The sequence below is a fragment of the Sturnus vulgaris genome, chromosome 1 (assembly GCF_052056855.1).
Source record: "Sturnus vulgaris isolate bStuVul1 chromosome 1, bStuVul1.hap1, whole genome shotgun sequence".
Lineage (NCBI taxonomy): Eukaryota > Metazoa > Chordata > Aves > Passeriformes > Sturnidae > Sturnus > Sturnus vulgaris.
Window position 1 is genome coordinate 1,587,046 of NC_142243.1, and position 10,626 is coordinate 1,597,671.

Sequence of the window (10,626 nt, forward strand, 5' to 3'; positions counted from 1 at the left end):
TGTGGGGCACGGGAGCCCGCAGGGAGCCCTCCACGTGCTCCTGCAGGAACTTCCAGGATATCCCGCAATATCCCGGCACTTCCAGGGGTATATCCACAATATCCCTCCCATCCCAGCACATCCAGGATGTTCTTCAATATCCCAGCACATCCAGGGGCACTTCCAGGATATCCTTCATATCCCAGCTCCAGACAATCAGCTCCAGGATCTCTCTCCTCTCCTGAATCCAGCCAGGCAGCTCCAGCATTCCCTCATCCCCCAAATCCAACTGATCAGCTCTGGAATTCCTTCATCCCTCAAATCCAACTGATCAGCTCTGGAATTCCTTCATCCCTCAAATCCAACTGATCAGCTCTGGAATTCCTCAAATCCAGTTGATCAGCTCTGGAATTCCTTCATCCCTCAAATCCAACTGATAACTCTGGAATTCCTTCATCCCCCAAATCCAGCTGTTCAGCTCTGGAATTCCCCCATCTCCTCAATCCAACCACTCAGCTCCCGCATTCCCTGCTCTCCTCACTCCAGCCGGTCAGTTCCAGCATTCCCCCATCTCCTCCCGCCTCCAGGCAGCTCTGGAATTCCCTCCTCTCCTCCTTTTTCTGGGAAAGAAGAGGAGATGCTGGAGGGGCCGCTGCTCCTGGAGCTGAGAGGAGAAAAACTGGATTGGCTTTTCCACCGGAGATTATGGGAAAGAGAAGGAAAATCCATGGAGAGAGGAAAAAAATCCCTGCTGTGGAGAAGCCAAAGCATTCAAATAAATCCAACCCTGGAGCACATTGCTATGGGATATCCGTGCGGGAATATCGACATTCCCGGGATCCAGGGGGTGGTGGCCAATCCTTGGGATCCTCACCGTGGATGTTCCCCCACTCACAAAGGGCTCTCCTGCAGGTTTAGCTCGGGCAAATCCAGGCTCAAAGGGAATTCCCAGATCCAGCAATCCCGGCCTTTCTGGGGGGAATCTAAGGAATATCCCACTCCAGCTCTGCTCCCAGCCCCATTCCCAGTTTTATTGCAGGGGGTGATCCCAGGGATGCTGCGATCCCGGGAATCCTCCCAGCCAGGAGGATAAATCCAGGCAATAAAGCGATGAAATCGTGGAATTGTGGAATAATCTGGCTTGGAAGGGACATTTAAAGGCCGCCTTATCCATCCCCTTTGGAATGAGCAGGGATAATCTTCCTAAGTGCCAGAGATTCCCCCAAAATCCCACAAATCGCAATTCGCTGCCCCTTTGTCCCCTTCTCGGCGGGAATTCCCGACACCTGCTGGAATTTCAGGGTGGGAGGGGGGGGGGGAATTGGGAGATTGACCTGGGTGGGAGCAGGAACGGGAGCACTGGGAATGTCCCTGCTGTGTCCCCCTGGGGCTGTGCCGTCCCTGCCGGCCCCCGACCAGCCCGGCAAGCGCTGCTGAGTCAGGGCGGCTGGCACAGCCTGCGCCGTCCCCCAGGGACATCGGCCCTGCCATCCCATTCCCTGGCACTCGCCCAGCTCCTCCCCTGCATCCCAGGCACGGGAACTCTGCTGCTTTTCCACCACCTGGGGAAAAAAAAAAAAAATAAAAACAACAAGAAAAAGCTCCGGTCCCTCCCCTTTTCCGGCAGCCTGAGTCACCTCTGCCTGGTGGCACAGAAATTTGGGAATACGCAGCACAGGGCGCTGATTTCCTGCTTCCAGACCTCCGAAATCCACGGAAAGGCCGTTAAAATTCGATTTATTGATCACAGGGACTTTGCCAATGACACCGAGGCAAAATCAGGAAAAAAATTTGGGAGGCAGAGAAGAAAAAAAAAAAAAAATTTCCTGACCAATCTGCTTTAAATACTGAAACTCAATTTGCCCAAATCTCAGAGATGATTTGGCAGCTCCAAATCCACAGAGGGATCCAGCCCTGTCCTGTGGTTTGGAAAATCCATCCAGTGTGTCCATCCTCCTTGCCAGGAGCAGGGGGGACATTCCCAGCTCGCTGAGCCCCCTCATTGCTCTGCTTGAAATATTCCAGGGAGGTTTCATTGCCCGGGGCAGGGAAGCACCACAGGAGATCAGCAGGGCTTGGAGATGCAGCTGGAAAACCGGGATCCATCTCCAAGAGAGAATCCTCTCCCTTCCCATCCAACTGGGATCTGTCAACTGGGAGAATCCTCTCCCTTTTCATTCAGCTTGGATCACTGGGAGAATCCTTTCCCTTCCCATCCAGCTGGGATTTCTCCAGTGGGAGAATCCTCTTCCTTCCCACCATCCTCTCTCCATCGGGAGAATCCTTTCCCTCCCCATCATCCTCTCCTCTCCCAACTCTCTCCATTTGGATCATTCTCTCCCTTCCCATCCAGCCTGGATCTCTCCAGCTGGACAATTCCTTTCCTTCCCATCCCGAGCCCCTCAGGGACACCCTTGCACCCCCCTGGATACACAAACACATCCCAGTTTTGTACCAAATTCCACGGGTTTGTACAGCCAAGGGAAAAACAGCCCGAGCCCCACCCAGGCCTGGCCCTATCCTGCCTTATCCCAATCCAGGGATATCCTGGATAAACAGCCCTGGGAGAATCAGCACGTGGGAAAATCAGCCATGGCTGTGTTAGCCTGGAATGGTTTGGGCTGGAAGGGACCTGAAAATTGGATTTATTTTATGGGATAACCCCATTCCACAGGCAGGGACAGCTCCCACTGTCCCAGGCTGCTCCAAACCCAATGTCCAGCCTGGCCTTGGACACTTCCAGGGATCCAGGGGCAGCCACAGCTTCTCTGGGAATTCCATCCCAATATCCCATCCATCCCTCACCTTTTTCCAGTTTAAAGCCATTACAGATCCATATATAAACAGCCTGGAAGTCCCACCTCTATCAGCTCCCTCCCACTTTTATTTTAGGGATCATTTTCCTGTATTTTTACCGAGCGGAGTCGAATTGCAACCCACAAAATAAAAGCTCCTTGTAATGGATATTGATCCGAGCCTCGGAATAAACCTGGGACAAGGAGGTCGTGTCCTTGCTCAGGGTCTCAAAGCCACTCACATTCCTCCGTGTCCAGGAGGAAACATGGATTGGGATGCAGGAGCAGAGAAGGAAGTCGAGGCTGAGGCCAGCCAGGGGTTCGGGCAATTCAAGTGGGACCAACGGAAAGAACATGGAAATCAGGCCGGAATTTTCTGTGAATTTTGGAATTGGATTTGTGTTTTTGAATAATGAAAGACACCTGAATAGTGGGATGAACTTTAAGGTCCCTTCCAAGCCACTCCATCCCGGAATTCTGGGATTCTATGAAAGGAATTTAATCCTCAGCTCTTTGATAAGGTTCTTTAATTCAGAAATCAATTAATTAATTAATGCCTCCATGATTTCCTACAGCTGAGCATTCCCTGGATTCCCAGATCTCACTGTATCCCAAAGTTAAGCGTGTTCCAGACCATTCCCAGGTTTTGGGGTTATGGAAGATGAAGTACCATGGGCTGGCTGGCAGCTTTTCCTTTGGGGTGATTCCCTGTGCCCACACGGATCGGGATTCAGCTCCCCGGCAAAAACGTCGATTCTCTGTCCCCAGAATTGTGACAAAAATTAAAAAAAAAAAAAAAGATGGAGCAGGGTCTGATCCCGATGGGAGATGGAGCATGGGAATGGTGAAGGGAATGGAACAAATCCAGGCTCGGAGGGAATTCCCAGATCCAGAAATCCCAGTCTTTCTGGGGGGAATCTAAGGAATATCCCACCCCAGCTCTGCTCCCTGCCCCATTCCCAACTTTACTGCAGGGGATGATCCCAGGGATGCTGCAATCCCGGGAATCCTCCCAGCCAGGAGGATAAATCCAGGCAATAAAGTGATTAAATCGTGGGATTGTGGAATAATCTGGCTTGGAAGGGACATTTAAAGGCCACCTTATCCATCGCCTTTGGAATGAGCAGGGACATCACCTAAAAGTGCCAGAGATTCCCAAAATCCCACAAATCACAATCCATTGATCATTTGTCCTCCTCCAGGTGGGAATTCCCCACAAAGCTCTCATCCCTAAATCCATGAGAAGCATGAGCTGAATTTCGGGTCTTTTTGTTAAACCACAGGAAAAAAAATTAAATAACGCCCCCCCCAAAACCCTAAATCCCATTTCAGTCCCAAGCCAAAATTCAGGGAAGGGAAGGGAAGGGAAGGGAAGGGAAGGGAAGGGAAGGGAAGGGAAGGGAAGGGAAGGGAAGGGAAGGGAAGGGAAGGGAAGGGAAGGGAAGGGAAGGGAAGGGAAGGGAAGGGAAGGGAAGGGAAGGGAAGGGAAGGGAAGGTTTTTTAAGGACATTCCAACATCCAACCCTGCCCTTTCAGATCCAAGTGGGGCTGCCTCTCCAGAGAGAGCCCCGGGAATTCTCGGAGAGCGGGGAAGGGAGGCGGGAGCCGCGATAACATCGGGAGCCCGGATCGGCGCCGGGGCAGCCGTGTGGAAAAGCAGATAAGGAGCCTGAGCTGCTGAGTCAGCAATTCCTGACCCCTTCCCTGCCCCAGACACGGATCCAGGGATCGTTTGACAGAGGCCGAGATTCCTCTGGATGTGTTTTTCTGGGAGAAGTTTGAACTTCCGGGACTGTTAGGGTGGAAAGGCTCGGAACTTTGGGATTTGGGGGAACATTTGGAGAGGGTGGGATGGGATGGGATAATGGGATGGGATAATGGGATGGGATGGGATGGGATGGGATGGGATGGGATGGGATGGGATGGGATGGGATGGAGTAGGGATGAAATAGGGATGGAATAGGGATGGGGTGGGATGTGGTTTCCAGTGCCAGGACAGGTTTCCCCCTCCCCCCACAGCCATAAAATCTGGGATTTCAGGGTGACAAAAGCGACCTTTGTGTCCCAAATCCCTCTGCAAACGGCTCCTGATTCCAGCTGGATTGGCTGGAGGGAATTCTCCAAAGGATGGGAATCCTCCAGCGGGACAATCCCGGGAAGAGCTCCCAGGGACAGGGGGTGGCCCTGGTGGCTCCAGCTGTCCCTGTCTGGGGGATCCCTGCAGACACAGCCACGCTCCAGCCGGGATAATCCCCCTGATCCCAAAAAACCGCCCGGGGCTATTTCAGGGAGGACACAAACCAAACACCAACTGCTGCCCCCATCCCCCGACCCCTCCGTGGGCTCAGCTGTGCTCCCGCTCTGCCCCTTCCCAAGGCTCCCACAAACCCAGCGCGGATTTGCTGGAATTTTCTTGGCCTGGGTGGGCTTTGTCGGTTTTCCCTTTGGAGAGGGTTTTCCCTGCTGGAGAGTTTCAGATGCAGGGGTTTGGGCTGATCCCAGGTGCAATAACAGCAGGAGGATCCCTCAGAAATGTGGGAGCAGGGATGGGCTCCTTCCCAGGAATGGACACTTCCCATTTTTTGGGGCCTGGCTTGGTTTAATGAAGTTGGGATTTGTGGGATTTCCATACAGGACTATTTATTATTGTTATTATTGTTATTTTTGTTATTACTATCATTATTTTTTATTCTTTTTATTAATGATATTTATATTGATATTTTATTTTTATTCTTACTTTCATTTTTAATTTTTATTACAGGTTGTACTCCAAGGACGAACATTATCATTCCTCCCTTCCATTCCACTTCAAACCATTCCCTTTTCCCATTTCATGGAGATTTTTGGGATTGATCCGAGCAACCAGGAATGAGTCCAAGAGGAAAATCCCATCCAGCACCTCCTTAATCCAAACCTTCCTCAGAATTCCAGAGTGCTTTTCCTTGGGAAGGACCTTTAGGATCATCCCATTCCAACTATCCCAGGCTGCTCCAAGCCCCATCCAACCTTTCCTCGGACACTTCAGGAATCCAGGGGTGGATGCAGCTCCCTGGGGAATTTTCTCCAGGTCCCCGTGTGCCAGAAAAGATTCCCAATCCCCCAAAGATCGGGATTGGATTTTTTGGGAGCGTCACAAAAGCAGAGGGAATTTCAGCATCACCCAAACACCCCGAGCAGGGCCAGGGCTGGGATTATAGCCAATAAAAAGTGGGAATGGTTCCTTTTCCCCACCCATTCCCTTCCCAAAATTAGGATATTCTGGTCCCAAAACCTGCAGGAGGCTGCTGTGTAATTATTATTATTATTAATAATTAATTGATTGATTGATTAATCAGGATATCTCCTCCAATGACAACTGGGCTGGGATCTCCCAGGCTGAGCAAGAGGAGGAAATCAAAGGGAAAATAAAAAGGTTTGGAAGAGCAAACCTTGGAGATTTTGGCTCCATGAATGCCAGGATTAAGTTGGAAAAATCTTTCAGATCCTAAAACCCAACCATTTATGCCACGGGGAGATTTTCCCTCTGCCAGCACCTCCCAGATAAAAATCATTCCCGCATTTTCCCTTCTCCCGAGCCCTGCTGGTGTCAGACCCGACTTTTGCAGCTCCTTTTGCCACAAATTCTCCTCTCTGCAGCGCTCCCCACCTTAGGCCGCTCTTAATTCCTTAATCCTGGGACTAAAGAGCAGAATTATCCCGGATTTCCAGCCTCACCCTGCCGGATTTCAGGCACTCCAGCCAGGTGGAATTCCACCCGTTTGTCCGGGCAGCTCTTACCGGGCTATTCCAGGGAAATGTTGGGAAGATTTCCCTGGATTGTCAGGAGAGCTGGAACGAAGCCGAGCTGAGCCCAAGTTTTTCCCCCCATTTCAAATGTCCCTAAAATCACAGAAGTGGGATTTGAGCCGCAGGGAAGAGGGCCCTGATTTCCCACACTTTGCCCTCCTTCCCAGAGATTTTTCCCGGTGCTGGATTTCCCTCCCCGGTTGGAATGCAGGGACACCCCGGATCCAACACCCAATCCTGGGATAATCCCAGCCATGGGAAAGGATTTCCCATCCCGTTATTCCAACGGGAATATCGGGAATTACAGCGCGGGGCTGGGGACGCTCCGGGCTCTGCTCCATCCCAGCATGGAGGAGCTGCAGAGATCCCGGGAATGAGAATTCCAAGATTCCCGGTTCAACCAGGAATTGTGTCCTGGAATCCTGGAATTTTTTGATCCAAGCCCTCAGCTGAGCCTGGCTCTGCTCTGCCCGGAGGGGAGCGCTTTAAGCTCAGCTCAGAGCCGGAATTAAATCCCTGCATCCCCGTCCTGCTGTTTTTCCCCGTGGATTTTTCCTTGTTGCTCCTAGGAAAGGGAAAATTTATGGCAGCAGCTCCCTCAGAGCCACCGAGCAAATATCAAATTATTTACAGCTCCTTTAGAAACAATAACAACAAATCCTCTAATAAATAACGATGACAACAAAATCGATAACAAACACTAATGCACATTTTATAATAAATACAAATAATAACAAATTTTATAATAAATCCATAAAATCTCTCCCTGCTGACCACTCTCTATCCCATTCCCTCCTTCCAAAATCTGTTTAAAAATCCGATTAGCTGGAAAAAGAAGCGGCAGCTCCAAGAGAAACCAGGGCAGGGGGGTGACAAGGGGTGACATTTTCCTGCCTGGAAAGGGGGGGACACTCGGGATCTCTGCAATTCCCAGAGTGTCAGGAGGGATTTAGGAACCCTCTGCGAATTCCTTCTGCTGTCAAGAGCGGTTAGAAAAGTGCCTGGAACGGGAATTTAAGCCTGGCCTAACTAAACCGGGCAGGGTTTGGAGCAGCAGGACCTGAACTCAGTAAAAAATCCGAAGGGATTTTTTATTTTTTATTTTATTTTTGGGAAGGACTCATGGGATTAACAAATCCAGCTCCAGGAGGGGCTTTAGGAAAACTTCTGTGTTTTCCCAGCAATCCCATGGATTTCTGAGCCCTCTGGGATTCTGGAAGAGCTGTTCCCAATTTTTGCCCTGGGGACACGGGGGCACCTCCCAGCTCATCCCTCAGGATGGAAAGGATCTCTTGGAATGGGGTATCCCCAAAAAAATCCCACTGTGGGTTTGAGGCAGCTGACACTGGGTGTACTGGGAGAGAGGAGTGAGCCAGGAATGGGAATGGGAATGGGAATGGGGATGGGAATGGGGGAATGGGGATGGGGATGGGGAATGGGAATGGGGATGGGGATGGGAATGGGAGATGCAGCCTTGCCCGGTTTTTTTTGCATCCTGAAATTTCCCCATCTCCAGCCTGGCTGCTTCCCAATCCCGATTTTCCCAGTCCCAGGAATTGCAGGAATTCTGGAGCAGGGAGCAGCAGGTGCTGCAGGACCTGGATACGGCCCCAAAGTCAGGAGATGCCGATCCAGCCCTGGAATGTGGGAAAATCCTCATCCATCCCTAAAATCCCAACAAATCTCCACGTGGTTCTCCCGATTTCCCCAATTTTCTTTGGATTTTGGAAGGTCCCTGCACACATTTAGCAGGGATGGACTCGGACAGGGATTGTTTTCCAAGGGGCTGATCCTTCTCATTTATTGAGGAGAAGTTTCCTGCTGGAAAAGTTGGAAATCCCCTCCCTGCCAGCTCTGCACAAGATTCCAAACTATCAAATCCAGGGATAAGGCCCAGGCTGGTGGATCCTGGAGGGTCAGGAAGGACCTGACTGGAGCCAGAATGATCCCAATCCCAATCCAAATCCCAATCCCATTTCCATCCCTCCTGGAGAGCAGATCCCACTTTCCATGGGTGTCCTGCTCCTTCCTGGACTGGAAAACTCTGGGAAATGGGAGCAGGAGTGAGAATCCCAGGGATGGGGAAAGCCAGGAGAGCTCCTGTCACAGCAGAATTCCAGCACTGGCTCCATATCCAGTGGCTGATTCCCGAGGAAATGTCCCTTCCCTGCTTCCTGAAAGATTTGGAGCTGCAGGTTTTAAATAAATTCCCAGTTTGGATGGATTTATCCCGGTTTTCCAGCCTTGGAAAGCCTGGTGTGTGCAGGAAGGGGTGGAAAGTGCCAAGGAGCAAAGGGTTCCTACAACTTCCCTGTTTTCCCTGAATTTAATTCCAAAGGAAAGGCTCTGTTTCATTGGGAATAAGGAGATTTGCAAGGAAAGGAGATGGATTGGGAATGAAATTATCTTGGAGGGGGTGGAGAAGAAGGAAAGGGAAAGGGAGAGGGAAGAAGGAGAAGGGAAGAAGGGAAAGAGGAAGGGAAAGGGAGGAGAAAAAGTGAAGGGAAAGGAAAAGGAAGAAATGAAAAGGAAAAAAATAACAAAAGGAAAAGGAACAGGAGGGGGGAAAAAAAGAGAAGAAAAAGAGGAAAAAACGAAAGAGAAATTAAAAAAAATTAAGAGCAGGATAAAAAACTTATAAGGGGAAAAAATAAAAAGTATGAAAAAAAAAAGCAAAGTTGTCCCTTCTCCATAGGCAGATCCCGAAATCCTGCCCCAGCCGCTGTCCCGGATCCCTGTCAAACCTCACACGTCCTGCCCGCAGCTTTCCGAGCGATCCCAACTCCGGGGAAGCACAGACCAGACATTTTCACCGCAGCCCCCGGAGCCCGCCTGCACTCCGGATCCTCCAGCGGATCCCAAAAACCCCAGACAATCTCTTTTTAATCCTTCATCCACTCATTTATCGGCAGGAAGAAAAAAAAAATAATAATAAAAATAAATAAAAATAAAACCCCTAAAACTGGGACTCACCAGCGCGTAGACGGAGCTGAGCACGGAGCAGCAGAGGATCAAACCCAGGCTGGGATACACCAGATATGATCCCATATCCAAGGGGCTGCTTCCAGCATCCAGCCCCGCGCAGGGAAGCAGGAGGAGGCGAGCTCGGAATTCCAGCGGCGCGGATTTCTCGCCGTCCTCCCCCGTTTTCCCCAGCCCTGCGGGGAATCCGCGGGATTTGCGTTGCTTTTGGTGAGACTCCCGCAGTTTTTTTTTTTTTTTTCTTTCTTTTTTTTTTTTTTTTTTTTTTTTTCTCTTAACCAGAAAGGCACATGACGAGAGATCTCGGGTTTTTTCCTCGTTTTCTCATGGCTGGAGTAGAGGGCAGTTCCCAAAATTGCAACGCGGAGCCCATGGGGAAGAGGCAGCGGAGCCGCTCAGCTCCGCAGCTGCCGGGGCCGCTCGATCATCTGCGGAGGATCCGCGAAAATCGCATCCATATGGGCCCGGCTGAGCCTCGGGATCCCGATTTTTCTGCGGCTCCGGGAAGTTCAAATCATTTCTTTGTCAAAACGCAAACACGGAGAAGGCAGAGGGAGAGGGGAGGGAGGGAAGGAGGGAGGGAAGGAGGGAGGGAAGGAGGGAGGGAGCAGGGAGAGGGCTGGAAGGGGGTGGGAGATGGCAGAGGGAGGGAGGGGGAACCTTTAACCACCGCTTTATTTTTAGCCGCAGTAATTTTATCTTTTCGCTCGCCGTGGGGACAAAAAAACCCCAAAACTCTCCCCCCTCCCCACGCCGCTCTCCGAACCTTTTATTTTTGGGTTTTGCTTTTTTTTTTTTTTTTTTTTGCTTCTCCTCCTCTCTCTGCCGCACGCAAACAAATCCCAAATTTCCAAGAAGCCCCCGAAAGTTGGGAATATTTTGTTTTTGGGCCAGCGGTGGCACGGAGGGGAGGGTTCGCTTGGCTCTCCCAAGAAGTTGGTTCTGCCTGCCAGGGAATTCTCCGGTTTTAGGGAGAAATCGGGAATTTTTGGCTTCTCTCTCTCTCTCTCCCTCTCTCTGCCTCCAAGGAGCTGCAGTTTGGAAAAGCCGATTGCAAACGTGGGGCTGAACATTCCCTGCCTCT

The 10,626-nt window shown here is 50.8% G+C and overlaps 1 protein-coding gene across 1 annotated transcript in view; it reads right to left on the reverse strand.

Annotated features, from left to right (window-relative positions):
- The window catches only part of PTH1R (parathyroid hormone 1 receptor), an 85,521-nt gene extending 75,461 nt beyond the window's left edge, over window positions 1–10,060 (reverse strand). The window contains exon 1 of the mRNA XM_088177505.1: window positions 9,534–10,060. Coding sequence (XP_088033631.1) covers window positions 9,534–9,608 — 75 coding nt within the window. The 5' untranslated portion in view covers window positions 9,609–10,060. The remainder of the gene's footprint in view (window positions 1–9,533) is intronic.
- Between the last annotated feature and the right edge of the window lie 566 nt (window positions 10,061–10,626).